Genomic DNA, 16,190 nt, shown 5'->3' with positions numbered 1-16,190 from the left:
TGGTGTTGCAAGGCCTTGGTAAGCACTTGAAATTACAGAGTCTCATTTAGGTAATTTTGTTTCCAGGGCTTCCCAAATGATGTCAGTGACTAACAGAGTTGTCTCCTATCTCCAGAAATCAAGGTATCACTAAACAGAATGCACGGTATTTCTGGAGGAGATAGCTTTTATGAGGGGCTATTTGAGGAGGGCATCACTTGACTTGGGGCTACCTGACCATCACGGGTCATATTTTAACAGCGTTGAACTTGCTGTCATCAGTGCTTCATGAGGCTGGCTGCTACATGCAGCAGGGGGCCTTGCGGGATGGCTGGGAGTGCAAAGTCTCAAGACCATACCCGGGCCCCTGGAGGGAGGTGACTGGTGGAGGGAATTGTGGGAACTGGTTTTCTCGGGACTTCAATCCTGCTCAGACACTCACCATAGAGATAAGGTCATATTTGTAATTCCTACTTGTATGGGACTTTACATTTTTAAGTTCCAAATTTTATGAGACAAAACTCAACATGATTATAAACCAACGTATAGTCACATTTTGGGGAATTAATAGTATGCTAGGAATTATATTTCTTCTGAGGAAAGTGAAGTATGAGAGGGAAGAATAAAGGAGGAGATGGGGACAACAGAGGACAAGATGGTTGGATGGCATCACCGACTCAATGGACATGAGTTTGAGCAGGCTCTGGGAGCTGGCGAAAGACAGGTGGTGTGCTTCATTCCATGGCGTCACAAAGAGTCGGACATGACTGAGTGACTGAACAACAAGCCCCACGGATTCCAAAAGGATATTTTGGAATCAAGATATGATGTCTTAATTCAGCACTGGATACCCTCAGCTCCTCGTTACTCTTGTCTGGGCAATGCCTCCATATTTCCATGTTTCACATGTTCCTACACATCTGTCAACCCCTCCATGTGTGTTGCCTGGGACACCATGTTTTCTCTTGCCGGGGGGAGAGGAGGCTCTCCACACAATGGATTTCAGGACACCAACAACACTTTACCAAATAGCCAACCGTTCAGAAACATCACTAGTGTTTATTTTTTCTCTGCTCATCTTTGCAGCTGATTATCACTATAATTGGGAAGAACCGGGATAAATTCAAGAAGCGGGTGAGATTAAAGAAGAGTGCCTTGGCCACACAGCTCTCAGGGAGGCTGCGAAGGATGCTAATCACTGGTCACACCTCCTCAAGTACATTATAATCAGTGCCCTTGGTGCTGCTAGCAAATATGCCCTTGGTAAGGAAATAAAATTGAGAAATAAAGAGATGAGCTACTCCTTTTTCAAAATTTGGGAGGTTCAAAGATAAGTACGAGAGAATAAACCAAACAGCAACAGGGGTTCTTCAAGAGAGGGTGGAAGTGGTGAAGTGGGGGAGCATTTGTGTTTCCCACCGACGTGTATGTGTGCTTAGCTGCTCAGTCGTATCTGACACTTTGTGATCCTATGGACTGTAGCCTGCCAGGCTCCTCTGTTCATGGAATTCTCCCGGCAAGAACACTGGAGTGGGTAACCATTCCCTTCTCCAGGGGATCTTCCAAACCCAAGATTGAACCCAGTTCTCCTGCATTGCAGGCAGATTCTTTACCGTCTGAGCCAGCAGAGAAGCTCCTTCCTGTTTTCCACTGATACATTTCTGTATTGTTTGTCACAAAGGGCAGGTGCATGTACTGTGTGGGTGTGCAGTAAATATTTATGAATTAGGAATTTTGAGACATAAAAACTATACATGCATGCGTGCTAAGTTACTTCAGTCGTGTCCAATTCTTTGTGACACTATGGACTGTAGCCCTCCAGGCTACTCTGTCCATGGGATTCTCCAGGCAAGAAGACTGGAGTGGGTTGCCATGCTGTCCTCCAGGGGATCTTCCTGACCCAGGGATCAAACCCACATCTCCAACGGCTTCTGCACTGCAGGCAGATTCTTTACTGCTGAGACATGAGGGAAGCCTAAAAACTATACATGGTATAACCCTAATCTTAGATAAAATATAGAAAATATATCTCAAAATGTGATACTCTACCAATACTAGTTTTCTCTGTGATTTTAGGTGATATTTTGCTTATATCTTTTGTTCATTTCTGCATTTTTAAAATGTTTATCAGAAATGTGTATGACTTTTATCTTTTGCCTTTTACAAGTTACACATGGAGTTCATGGATTCTTCAGCAACAAGCATGATTGTACACGGATAATAGGTAGATTACAATGTAGATGTCTCCTTTTGCCCATTCTCTGCCACATCCTGCCCGACACTTCCACTAACCTGCCCATGGCGACTCCTGCCAACAATGTGGGGGGCAGCCGCTCAGCCTCCCTCCTCGACTTTACATTGCCATGTTCAGGAATCATGAGGTGTCGCTGCCTCAGAGAAACCTTCTGTTTGGCCAGTGGGTAAAATCTACTCCTTATGCTGTGTTACTATCTTGTTTACTTTCCCCAGAGCTCTTGGAATTGTCAGTAGGACTGTGTTTATGCTTGTTTATTTTCTTGCTTAGTTTGTCTCAGCCCAGCAGATTGTAGCTCCATGAAGAAGGGACCTTGCCTTGTTCATCAATGTATCCCCAACGCCTCAAATAGTACACAGTCAGAGGTCAGTAAACATTTGTTGAATCAAGGAATGAATGAATATACATAGAAATCTTTGCCTACAGAAACAACTAGGCTTATACTGTATTGCCCCACAAATTGTTTTTTCCTCGGTAAGTACTACGTTGTGGAAATCTTTCCATGCCAGTAAATAAAGATCTACCTCATTTCTTTCAATGGCATCATACGATTTCATTATTCACTCAGTCAGTGAATAATTCACATATTCAACCAAATATTTACTCTGTGTCCTCTATATGTACTATTCTAGGCTCTGAGGATACAGCAGTGAAGAAAAATGGAAGAAGTCCCTGTTCTAGTGGGGGCAACAGATAAAAACTGAATAAATGAAATCCATGTGTTAAGAAGATCAACAAACAGTGTAGAAGGGCAGTGGGTGAGAGATATTTTAGTTAAGGGACTGGAAAGTCCTCCCTGAGCAGAGATGCCAATCAAGAGAGGGTGTGACCCAGGAGACGTCTGGGACGAGCATCCCTGCAGTGGGAGTAGCAGGCTTCCTGCAGACGAGGAAGCAGGAGGCCAGTGGCTAGTGTGGAGCTGAGGGTGGAGCAGAGGATGGCCTTATTACACAGGCCCTAGCAGGCTGCAGTGAGGACCTTGGGCTTCATCTGAGTGGGATAGGAAGCCAGTGAGTTGTGAGCAAAGGGAGCAGATGGCTTACCATGTTTGGATGCTCTATGAAAACTAGAAGAGAGGGCAAGAGAGGAAGCAGGCAGAAGAGCAGGAGGCTCTGCAGAATCCAGGTGGGAGATGGTGGGACTGGTGTCGATGGACTAGAGTGGTGGTGGTGGAAGCACTGAGAAGCGTGTGAGTCAGGGGTATGTTTTGAAACAGTGTCATCGGAATGTGCTGATGGATTAGATGGGGTGTGAGAGACAGGAGGTATTAAGGATGTTTCCAAGTCTGGCCTCAGCAACTGGACAGGTGATACTGCCGTTTACCAACAGGAACAGTGTACACACACTCTCATTGAGTAAATACTCAACTGTTGAGTGATAGTATTTCAGATATTTCTCTACGTTAATCATGCACTTGTAAAACCTAACATTCTTTTTCAAGTGGGACAACAGGGAATAGAAACATGCACATAATATGGCATTCTGAATGTGCTAACAAAGTACCTCAGCTTTAATTGAACGAAAATGAAAACCTCATTCCTCACCCTGATCATGGGATTAAAATTTGAATGATTCCAAGCAGATTTAAGCAGCTTGATTGTTTCTCTATCTTTATGGCTAGCTGCAAAGAAAATTCTGAAATACACCGGAGAGAATATGTCAGTCAAGTCTTTCAGTGATAAGAGACTCGCTGTGCAAATCCACGGAGAGGTGTGCCTGAGGGAAAGGCTGTGTTCCTGGTGAAGGGGAAGCTCATTGACAAACATCAAGGTGGGGTAGCAGGACCCGGCATCTCGCAACACTACTTACCTCTTGTTCTTCAAGGACCAGCAAGTCCTGTCAAATGAAGTTCAAAAAGTCAAGTCCAGGATTAATGGTGATCATTTTATGTTGACTTTTTGTGAAAGCCAAGCTTCATCTTCTGTCACTAACACCACTTTTCTCCACCTCAAAATATTCCATTTTTAAGCTAAAGTTTACTTATACTGTGTACTTTTTGGATCCAGTGATTTGTCAGAACTCTTTTCCCTATGCTGGAAGCTGGTTGCTCAAGCTTCCTAAGAGAAACCTACAGACACCTGATTACAACAGGGGAACTACTGCTGGTAAGTTTTACACATGCATGCATACACACACACACACACACACACGGACACACACAGAGGATAGAAGGGAAGCTCATGAGTGAAAGGGAGAGTATGACAGTGTCTTTGGTGAAAACAGGCATAGAGGTATGACATAAATAGACAGAAGGTTGCTATATCTCATTTTCAGATATTCCTCTGCAGGATGATTCTACTGGCTGCCTGCTGCCTCCCGGACAGAACCCAGCCAGGCTGCCTCTCCAACCTCTTCCCATGTCACCCCGCCTGGCAGGCCGGCTCCTTGAAGCTCAGCTCTGACACACAACTGTCACACTGTTAGTGATGGCTGCATTTATGAGTTTCAAGGGGAGAATTTAGAAGTGAAATTGATTGCAACTGCGAGACAAAAGTCTAGTTGCCATTCTTCTGATGGACCATTACCTTGATTATGACTCTAAACATTTTTCTCCCAAGGCAGACTGATTTCCTTTAACAGTAAGTCCCAAGAAAACAGGACAGCTTTCTGGATGCCTGCTATCCTCTGAATTTCTGAAAATGACAGACTCCCAGCCTCCATCTTAGTCAGTTCCCATCGGACTCTCAGGTGGGAAGTTCTTCATGATGAGAACCACTGGTGATTCTGGTTGGGATTCTAGGCTAAGAATCACTGATAATTTGCCATTTCTAACACTGTGGGCACATTATACAATTACGAAGCACAAAGTTCTGAGTTACCTTTTGTATCTCAGGGTGAAAAATTTCCCTGGGGCCTTTCTCGAATTTGTCCAGATTCATGGCACTGCAATAGAATGGACAGAGTGAGCTGCAGTGTGGTGGAAACTTAAATAATGTGGAGCCAGTCTTAGGTCCTCAGAAAAGCCAAGTATTATACCCTAGAAGATCATAGCTGGATTTCTAGAGGGGCCAAAGGAGGTAGGAGCCAACAAGGAGCGATCAGTGAAGGAACATATCTGAGTAACCAACCTCAGAGGCTGCCCCTGAGCACACTCACAGAGAGAAGGGAGAAGTGGGGAGCACCTGCTGTAGGCAACCCTGGCTAATCTCCATGATTCTTACCTTTATTTACCAAAAAAAGAGATCCATTGACATTTACATAGTAATGAATGATAAGATGAAATGTAATTAAGATGACCTGATATGTCTTTCTTCCTTTGGTAATTCCTCTCTCACTAAGGACAAAAGGTTGTTCTTAACAAGATTATTCTTTTATGTTTTGCTTTGACCAAGCAACTTGAATTTCCTTGAGCTAAGTTCCTCTAGGACAAAACAAGGTAATTGAACAAAATGATCCCTGACCTCTTCAGCAAGAATCCTCATATCTGTAAATGAAAGGTAAAGCTAATAGCTATATTTACAGAGCATTTACTATATGCCAGGCACCCTGCTAAATATTTCACGTGGATTATCTCATCCAATCTCTATGAGGCAAGTACTATTTTATCCTCACGTTGAGGATGAGGATATTGAGGCACAGTAGTTAAAGAACTAGTTAAGGATAACAAAGCTGTTAAGTCATGAAGCCAAAATTTGAACTCAGCTTATCTGACCCAATAGTATGTATATTTTAATTTTTAAGTTTTCAAGTTGATGACTGTAACAGAGAATATCTTTTTTTCCATTGGCAGCAACTGTAGAAATTTTAATCTTTGCAACTTTAAAATACTTTCTTGCTGCAGCTTGCTGTGGCTATGAGTGGTGGGCCGAAAAGTGAAGGTCTCCTCAGATAACTAAATGAAATTAAAATTCATTGAAACCCCCAGTCTTTAAATATACAGAAGAAAGGAGCTGGAGAAACATCATTTTAGAAGAAGAAAATAAAAGGATTTTCAGAAATTTAGGCCAATATAATTCAAAGTATGACTCTTAAAGTTCAGATTTAGAAGCAGCAAGATACTTCAGTGCTCAACAAAAAGGTTAACCTCTCCATGGAGTCATTCTTAGCTCGGGCTTCAGACTGGCCAGGAGAAAAACCAGGGGGCCTACAGCAGAGGGGAGATGGTCTGCAATTCAAAGACAAAATCAAGCTTGAAAACAAGATACAAATGTTTTATTTGTTAATCTCAGGACCCTTTCATCAGCCAGTTGCAATCACTAATGGACAGTCAAGTTCATCACTGTAAGAGACATGCTGCCAAGTAACAGTAATAGGTGGGAACATGGAAAATGCCATCTCTGACCACCACCTGGTTGCAGATGAATAGAGACTAAACTACCAGGCCACTGGGATAAGCTCTCAGAGTCACACAGGACTAGTGTGTGACATTAGTGGTTGACAGCCCAAGCCCTGGAGTCACACGGATCTAGGTTTAAATCCCAGCGCTGTGGTCTACCAGCTGTGAGATCTCTGTAAAATCCCTTCACCTCTCTGAAGCTCCAATTCCTCCTATGTAGAGTAGTGGTAGTAGGTGGTAATAATAGATCTACTTTATGGAGCCGGCTTAAAGATTTCCTGACAATGCTTGTAAAACATTCAGCACAGTGCCTGACAAACAGAAGCTGCTGTTACTGTAACATCTTAGCTGGTGACAAAGCACCAGGCTGACCTGAGTGGCCACATTGCCAAGGGGAGGCTGACACCCAACATGGGGGAAAGAACAGAGGGAGGTGGAAAGGTGGGGGCATGAGAAGCAGCTGAGTGCCGAGAAGTGAGCAGTTCCTTCCATTCATTTAGCTTTCTGTTTGGTGAAGAAAAAGCACGTTCTTCTCTGAGAAGCATTTGCTGACATCTGAGTTTCTATTTCCAACAAGAAAAATGAAAGGAAAAAATATTTCTTGATTTTCTTTACAAAATCAAAGTATTTGCACACGTGCAGGGAAGAAACAGGCAACATATGCAGGACGGAAATGCTTGACAGCAAATTTCAGAACCAGCCAGACCTGGACTTGAGCCTCAGTTCCACTACACAGCAGCTGTGGCTTTGTCCTCTTAGGCCTCCATTTCCTCACCAAAAAATGGGATAATAGTACTACCTGCCCTACAGGGTTACTGTGACTACTGAATTAGGTACTGTGTGCCAAGTGCTTAGCAAAATGTTTAGTATATAGCCAAGGCCCACGGAAATAGCAAGCTGACATCAGAAAGCTCATAGAATAAAACCCATTTATGATTGCCTGCTGTTGGGTTTCTGCTCACACATACTCACCTTAAGATGGACTTCACAGAAAGTGTTTTCGTGGGGCTGTAGGGAAGGCATATTTTCTGAGTACCCTAGAAAGTCAAAACAGCAAACCAGTGAGAAGCTTGGCAATTTCCGTCCCTGGAAGAGTCTTACCTCGTCACATAAAAGAAACCCATGACTAGTCTTGTTCATGTTTCTTTAAGAGGCACATATATGAATAAATGTATCCTACGTTGGAAAAATTCTTAATCAGGCTCAACAGCACAGGCTCAACAACACCCCCCATCCTTCCAACCCCTAGGCATTTACGCTTTAAGCATCTGGACTGCTGGTCTCAGGTGTCTCTGGCATTGTGATGAGCAGATGAGCTGCCTAAACCAGAGAAGGGGTTTGGTCTCTGAGCCAAGAACTGGATCAGCCTCAAAGATCAGAATAAGAAAACAGTCTCTATGTGTTCAATAGGACACAAATATGATTCCTCCAGGTCAAAAACTTTTCAAACTAGAAATCATCTGGCGCTTTCCAAGTTTTCATAATGTATACTTTGATATTTTTCTGTGTTTACTTATTTAAAGTCTGTTTCTTCCTCTCTGAATGAGTACCCACTGTGACTATATCATAGAAAGTACTCAGTCAATACTGGCTGAAGGAAAGGGACTAAAGGAAGGCTTGCCTGAATGGTTCAGTCCCATGTCTAAGCACCCAGGACAGACAAGGCTAGCCTCTTTATAATCTCCCAAAAGTGGCAGCCACGCGGCACTGGAGCAGTGAGTGACCGAGAGGAGATACCCAACGTCCAAGGTCAGGAGTGAAGGCCATGAGGAGATACCCCACGTCCAAGGTAAGGAGCAGCAGCTGTGCTTTGCTGGAGCAGCCGTGAAGAGATAACCCATGTCCAAGGTAAGAGAAACCCCAGTACTGAGAGAGGGCATCAGAGGGCAGACAGACTGAAACCACAATCACAGAAAACTAGCCAATCTGATCACATGGACCATAGCCTTGTCTAACTCAATGAAACTAAGCCATGCCATGTAGGGCCACCCAAGACGGACAGGTCATGGTGGAGAGGTCTGACAAAATGTGGCCCACTGGAGAAGGGAATGGCAAACCACTTCAGTATTCTTGCCTTGAGAATCCCATGAACAGTATGAAAAAGCAAAAAGACAGGTCACTGAAAGATGAACTCCCTAGGTCGGTAGGTGCCCAATATGCTACTGGAGATCAATGGAGAAATAACTCCAGAAAGAATGAAAGGACGGAGCCAAAGCAAAAACAACACCCAGTTGTGGATGTGGCTGGTGATAGAAGCAAGGTCTGATGCTGTAAACAGCAATATTGCATAGGAACCTGGAATGTTAGGTCCATGAATCAAGGCAAATTGGAAGTGGTCAAACAAGAGATGGCAAGAGTGAACGTCAACATTCTAGGAATCAACAAACTAAAATGGACTGGAATGGGTGAATTTAACTCAGATAACCATTGTATCTACTACGGTGGGCAGGAATCCCTTAGAAGAAATGGAGTAGCCATCATGGTCAACAAAAGAGTCCAAAACGCAGTACTTGGATGCAATCTCAAAAATGACAGAATGATCTCTGTTTGTTTCCAAGGCAAACCATTCAATATCATGGTAATCCAAGTCTATGCCCTGACCAGTAATGCTGAAGAAGCTGAAGTTGAACGGTTCTATGAAGACCTATAAGACCGTTTAGAACTAACACCCAAAAAAGATGTCCTTTTCATTACAGGGGACTGGAATGCAAAAGTAGGAAGTCAAGAAATACCTGGAGCAACAGGCAAATTTGGCCCTGGAATACAGAATGAAGCAGGGCAAAGGCTAATAGACTTTTGTCAAGAGAACGCACTGGTCATAGCAAACACCCTCTTCCAACAACACAAGAGACGACTCTATACATGGACATCAACAGATGGCCAACACTGAAATCAGATTGATTATATTCTTTGCAGCCAAAGATGGAGAAGCTCTATACAGTCAGCAAAAACAAGACCAGGAGCTGACTGTGGCTCAGATCATGAACTCCTTATTACCAAATTCAGACTTAAATTGAAGAAAGCAGGGAGAACCACTAGACCATTCAGGTATGACCTAAATCAAATCCCTTATGATTATACAGTTGTCATGAAGTCACTCAGTCATGTCCAACTCTTTATGACCCCATGCACTGTAGCCATCAGGAATTTTCTGGGCAAGAGTACTGCAGTGGGTTGCCATTTCCTTCTCCAGGGGATCTTCCCAACCCAGGGATCGAACCCAGGTCTCCTGCATTGCAGGCAGACGCTTTACCATCTGAGCCACTAGGGAATAGCTACAGACGATTATACAGTAGAAGTGAGAAATAGATTTAAGGGACTAGATCTGATAGACAGAGTGCCTGATGAACTATGGATGGAGGTTCGTGACACTGCACAGGAGACAGGGATCAAGATCATCCCCAAGAAAAAAAAATGCAAAAAAGCAAAATGGCTGTCTGAGGAAGCCTTACAAATAGCTATGAAAAGAAGAGAAGTGAAAAGCAAAGGAGAAAAGGAAAGATATACCCGTTTGAATGCAGCATTCCAAAGAATAGCAAAGAGAGATAAGAAAGCCTTCCTCAGTGGTCAGTGCAAAGAAATAGAGGAAAATAATAGAATGGGAAAGACTGGAGATCTCTTCAAGAAAATTAGAGATACCAAGGGAACATTTCATGCAAAGATGGGCTCAGTAAAGGACAGAAATGGCATGGACCTAACAGAAGCAGAAGATATTAAGAAGAGGTGGCAAGAATACACAGGAGAACTGTACAAAAAAGATGATCACGATGGTGTGATCACTCACCTAGAGCCAGACATCCTGGAATGTGAAGTCAAGGGCCTTAGGAAGCATCACTACGAACAAAGCTAGTAGAGGTGATAGAATTCCAGTTGAGCTATTCCAAATCCTGAAAGATGATGCTGTGAAAGTGCTGCACTCAATATGCCAGCAAATTTGGAAAACTCAGCAGTGGCCACAGAACTGGAAAACGTCAGCTTTCATTCCAATCCCAAAGAAAGGCAGTGCCAAAGAACACTCAAAATACTGTACAATTGCACTCATCTCACACACTAGCAAAGTAATGCTTCAAAATTCTCCAAGCCAGCCTTCAACAATACGTGAACCGTGAACTTCTAGATGTTCAAGCTGGTTTTAGAAGAGGCAGAGGAACCAGAGATCAAATTGCCAACGTCCGCTGGATCATGGAAAAAGCAAGAGAGTTCCAGAAAAACATCTATTTCTGCTTTATTGACTATGCCAAAGCCTTTGACTGTGTGGATCACAATAAACTGTGGAAAATCCTGAAAGAGATTGGAATACCAGACCACCTGACTTGCCTCTTGAGAAATGTGTATGCAGGTCAGGAAGCAACAGTTAGAACTGGACATGGAACAACAGACTGGTTCCAAATCGGGAAAGGAGTATGTCAAGGCTGTATATTGTCACTCTGCTTATTTAATGTATATGCAGAGTACTTCATGAGAAATGCTGGGCTGGAAGAAGCACAAGCTGAAATCAAGATTGCCAGGAGAAATCTTAATAACGTCAGATATGCAGATGACACCACCCTTACGGCAGAAAGTGAAGAAGAACTAAAGAGCCTCTTGATGAAAGTAAAAGAGGAGAGAGAAAAAGTTGGCTTAAAGCTCAACATTCAGAAAACGAAGATCATGGCATCTGGTCCCATCATTTCATGGGAAATAGATGGGGAAACAGTGGAAACAGTGTCAAGACTTTATTTTTTGGACTCCAAAATCACTGCAGATGGTGACTGCAGCCATGAAATTAAAAGACACTTACTCCTTGAAAGGGAAGTTATGACCAACCTAGACAGCATATTAAAAAGCAGAGACATTAGTTTGCCAACAAAGGTCTGTCTAGTCAAGGTTATGATTTTTCAGTAGTCATGTATGGATGTGAGAGTTGGACTGTGAAGAAAGCTGAGCGCCAAAGAATTGATGCTTTTGAACTGTGGTGTTGGAGAAGACTCTTGAGAGTCCCTTGGATTGCAAGGAGATCCAACCAGTCCATCCTAAAGGAGATGAGTCCTGGGTGTTCATTGGAAGGACGATATTGAAGCTGAAACTCCAACTTTGGCTACCTGATGCAAAGAGCTGACTCATTTGAAAAGACCCTGATGCTGGGAAAGATTGAGGGCGGGAGGAGAAGGGGATGACAGAGGATGAGATGGTTGGATGGCATTGCCAACTCAATGGACATGAGTTTGAGTGAACTCTGAAAGTTGGTGATGGACAGGGAGACCTGGCGTGCTGTAGTCCATTGGGTCAGAAAGAGTCAGACATGACTGAGTGACTAAACTGCACTGAACTGAACAGATTTATAATCTGCAAAGGATTTATACTACACGTTTATTTAGCAAAAGAGATTATGACGTGGTCCATATGTAAAATTCCCTTTTTAACTCTAAAAGAATCCGCCTGTCAGTGCAGGAGATGCAGGAGACACGGCTTCCATCCCTGGGTCAAGAAGATCCCCTGGGGGAGGAAATGGCAACCCACTCCAATATTCTTGCCTGGAGAATCCCATGGATAGAGGAGCCTGGTGGGCTATAGTCCACGGGGTTCACAGAGTCAGGCATGATTGAAGTGACCAAGTGTACAGCACCATGGAATAGGGAGGGAGGATTCAGCCCAGCCTGGATGCTGGTAACATCACCATAAGCTGCCAACACAGATATAAAGCCCAGGGCTCATGGGATTGTGCCTCTGTACTTTTCTTCATGACAAAGAGGTAAAGCTCTTCTTCCCCATCACCTTTGTTTTGTGGCTTTCCGGGGTCACTCCAAGAAAAAACACCTTCCAGTCTATGTTTTCAGTGGAATTAACAAACGCACGGGAGAGTCAAGTACAAGTGCATATCCGGCTATACTAAGTGAGCACAGGAGGATACATGCATGCGTGTCAACATCAATCCATTTACCTAGCCTGGGTGTGTGTGTGTGTGTGTGTGTGTGTGTGTGTGTGTGTGTATGTGTGTGATGTCAAGAAGGACACTGCAGTGATTATCTCTGAGTACTTGAATTTTGATCCTCTCCTGTTTTACTTGCTGTATTGTCTGGATGGAATTTTTACAAGGGTGAATCATTTTTTTCCTTTGCATTTAGAAGGAAGACATTCAGAGATGCGTGAGACAGTTTCGAGCAAGGTTTAAACATTTAGCTGTGTTTCTGTTTAACTGGAGAATGTGAGCTCAAGGGAAGAGGGAGGGAGCGCTGAGTCACCTGCATCTTTGGATTCCCCACAGCCTCCAGCACTGGCTCTGGGCCACCAGGGGCTCAGTAACTCACCCCCATGCTGACATCCTGCTTTGAAATGTTCAGCTCCTCACTGCTTTGCAGTGGGCAGCGAACACCTACCCAGCCCTGCAAGATTCAGGGCTGAGAGAAGAGTTCTGGATTTGGGCGCTGGCACTACTCAGAGGGGGTTGAATGCTCTTTCTGCCCATCCTAACTCCACAGTGGTCCCAGGTCTCAATCCCACCTCCCTGACTTCTCTCACCATCCAAGAGTCGTCCCAGAAGGCTCCTGTTCCTTCTGACTGCCCCCCGCCCCTCCCTCTACTCTCTACGTGGCCAGTTCCCTTGCATCCTCTGGGTCTCTTGAACATCAGCTCCTCAGGAGACGTCCCTGGACGAGCTTGCTTTGGCAGCCTCCCATATCATTCTCTGTCTTCATTTCCTTTAAGCGCTTACACAACTTATAAGGTAATCTAGACACTATCTTTGGAAATTAAAATAAGCAAAACTTTCCCTTGCATGTGCCCTACTCTTCCTCCGCAGAACCTGGCAACCGTCCAGAAAGTGAAGGGACAGTTACTTCCTGAGGGAAGAAGACGGGATTGAGAAACTCTCATTCCAGACAGAGGCAGCGGCAGTGTGGCACGACCCCTGGCTCCTGAAAGGGAGGTGGAAGGAAGGCAGAAGGAAGACAGGCAAGCTGAGGGGTTAGGCCCTGGGGCCCTGGGTGCCTGCCTCCTGAGGACAGACCTGGATGGGGGTGGGGTGGAGGGGCCGCAAGGACATCAAGGTAAGGCCTGGAGGCACCTGGACTAGCAAACTTCCCAGACATGGCCTTCCAGAGGATGTTCAGGTAGAACCTGTTTGAACACCCTGAGGGGTAGCTTCAGGCATGGCTGGTCAACAAGATTAGATATTGGAGATAAGGCTCCGGCCCCTCCCCTTCTGGCCCCAGGCCGAGAGGCTGGAGCACTTCCAGCAACTGGCAGAGACCTGGGATCAGGTCAGAGGCTTCCTGCATTTGGTGACTTCACTACAAGGAGCCAGTGGCCAGGACAAGGACTTCACAGACAGGCGTTCTCCAATGACCCCCTAAAAGCCAGGAGATTAGTTACATCTCAGAGGTTGCTCTTCTACAACAGAGACCAGAAAGAACCCAGAGGGTCCTGGGTGGACCTCTGGCCACTGTGAGGTCTCAGAAACCCTCTCTTATTGCACCCAAATATCACCTTCAAGAGGAACAGGGTTAGTGGACAGAAATCCGAAAGGCTGATTTTGTCCAGAAGAGATAGTCATCCAAGGAGAACGTTTAAGCCAGAAGAGACTGGAATACTGTAGTAGGCAAGCATAAAATAAGTCAGTGGAGGAGGGCAGAAAACAGCGTTTTTCTGCAGAAGATAAGAGGCTTTGGATGAAGGCACCCTCACTTCTCAGTAGGGAGCTAAGGAGAAAGATGATCATGCACGCTCTTGGGGAAAACTGGCACATGTCCCCCAGCACTATCTTATAAAACTGTCATTCAAACTTGGTTCAAGAGCAGCCATGCTGACGGCGAAACTAACCCCGATTGCACTGGCATCGGGGGAGTGGTAAGGCCAAAATTCTGCAGGAAATAATTCATGAGTAAGATCTAACTTTATTTTATATCAGATTTTTACCTTAAACCTGCTTAAAATTTTCTGAAACATAGATGTTTATATAAATAGCAGCAACAGAGTACACTGGTTAAGCTGGACTTCGTTAGTCATTAATCATGTCATTAATCATCCCATTAATGTATTCAACAGATATTTTTTGAGCTCCTCCTATGTACCAGGCACTGGGCTTGCTGCTAGGGATACTGAGGACCAAGCAGTTAAGTCCCCTCCTTTCATGGAGATCACAGTCTAGGGAGAGTGACAGCACGGGTCAAAGAATGACATCTAGGATTAACTGGGCACAGTGATGACAGCTCAGCATGAGCCCTGGGTTCTGCCTGGTCTGCCACCTACTGGCATGTAGCCTTGGCCATGTTGGTTAAGCTCCCTAAACTGTAATAACACCTACGTATTCGGAGGACTTAGCTAGCATATGGCAAGTGCTCAGTAAGTGTTAGATTTCACTGTTATTACTATTACTATTTTTAATCATTACAAGAAGTTCCTAGCCACAGTTTACTCTGTAGTGGTTACTGGAAATCCTTTTTGGGCTTTTTGAAGTTGCTACTTTATTGCTCTCTATGTATGCATGTGTGCAAAAGTGCGTATATGTATATAAAAATTGCTGTTCTTTTAAGTTTCTGTTATGTCTTTTCTAAAAAGATCTACATAGCAATTTAGATATCCTATGTAGCTGAGACAAAAATCAGCATGTGATTATTTAAATACTGGATTTCAACAAAGGTACCCATCAAGTGGGAATACCAAATAAGAGAACTAACATTTTCTAAGTGCGGTTTGTTTTATTGTTTGTTAAATTATATGCTGTACTCACCAATCCAAGAATAAAATGTTTTAACCTTCAGGCATCTAATCAGTTTAAGATTTGATGGCTTGGGACACTGGGTAAATTTTCAAGATCTCACTTAATGTAGTCTTGTTAGTACTCATCATTCTGTCAGCTACATCCCAGAACCTTCCCTACTTTACAAAGAAGAAAGTGGAGGCTCAGAGGGCATGAGAAATCTTCTCAAATCCAACCCAGATGAACTTGTTATTGAGTTTTGTTTTTTTTTTTTTTTAACCCTACTTTGCTTAACTCCAATGCTTTGCTCTTTCCAGGGTCCATATTATCTCTAAAAATTTCTCTGAGAGCAAAGAAAAAAAGACCAAGAGAAGCAGAAAAGGTAGAAGATGAAAGACAGAGGTCAAATCTAAGAATTACTAGAAAAAAAAAATCAAAACAGGAAAGAAGCAACATTAATGAACATAAAAAAACTTTCCTGTGTTAAAGAAAGACCTGTGCCTTGAGTTGAAAGAGTCTGCTTTCAGCTCAGTGTCCAGAGCCCACCGTGGGCAGCAGGTATTTGTTAAATCTCAGGTTGCTTTTCTACCTCGTGATATTGATGAAAGGAGCTAAGCCTCTAAGAAATCCTAGGAGCACAGCTGATTCAGTGGTTGAGATTGGCTGGTGGAAACAGGGGTCCCCTAGGGACTGGGCCCGTGTAACAGTATTATACTCCACTAAATTTTATTTCTTTTAGTTGAAGGTGAGTCAGCTTATCACTTTCAGTACCAGTAACAGCAAAGGTTAACACAGTCCTGTATTCCCAGAGGGCAGAGACTGAGGGGGAGGTACATGTCTGCTTAGTGGCTTATGTAGGAAAAGCTGATATTCAACTCAGAGCATGAAGGTCTCTCCTGCGAACAGAATAATCCTCAATAGGCCCTCTCAAAAATCCTCGTAGGAAAAAAGCCAACAACGACACTGATTAAACTCTGTGGAGTGGTGCTGAAACTCCAGGTGCA

General features: G+C 43.9%; 1 protein-coding gene across 1 annotated transcript in view; it reads right to left on the bottom strand.

Moving 5' to 3' along the window:
• GARNL3 (GTPase activating Rap/RanGAP domain like 3) overlaps positions 1-16,190 on the bottom strand; it is a 166,175-nt gene that overhangs the window by 58,961 nt on the left and 91,024 nt on the right. The window contains exons 7-9 of the mRNA XM_061433539.1: positions 7,482-7,546; positions 5,053-5,116; positions 4,043-4,069 (exon numbers count right to left, since the gene is read on the bottom strand). Of these exons, the coding sequence (XP_061289523.1) occupies positions 4,043-4,069; positions 5,053-5,116; positions 7,482-7,546 (156 nt within the window). The remainder of the gene's footprint in view (positions 1-4,042; positions 4,070-5,052; positions 5,117-7,481; positions 7,547-16,190) is intronic.

This window comes from Bos javanicus, chromosome 11 (genome assembly GCF_032452875.1).
Source record: "Bos javanicus breed banteng chromosome 11, ARS-OSU_banteng_1.0, whole genome shotgun sequence".
NCBI classification, from domain to species: Eukaryota; Metazoa; Chordata; class Mammalia; order Artiodactyla; family Bovidae; genus Bos; species Bos javanicus.
This window is presented reverse-complemented; position numbering and strand designations above follow the sequence as displayed.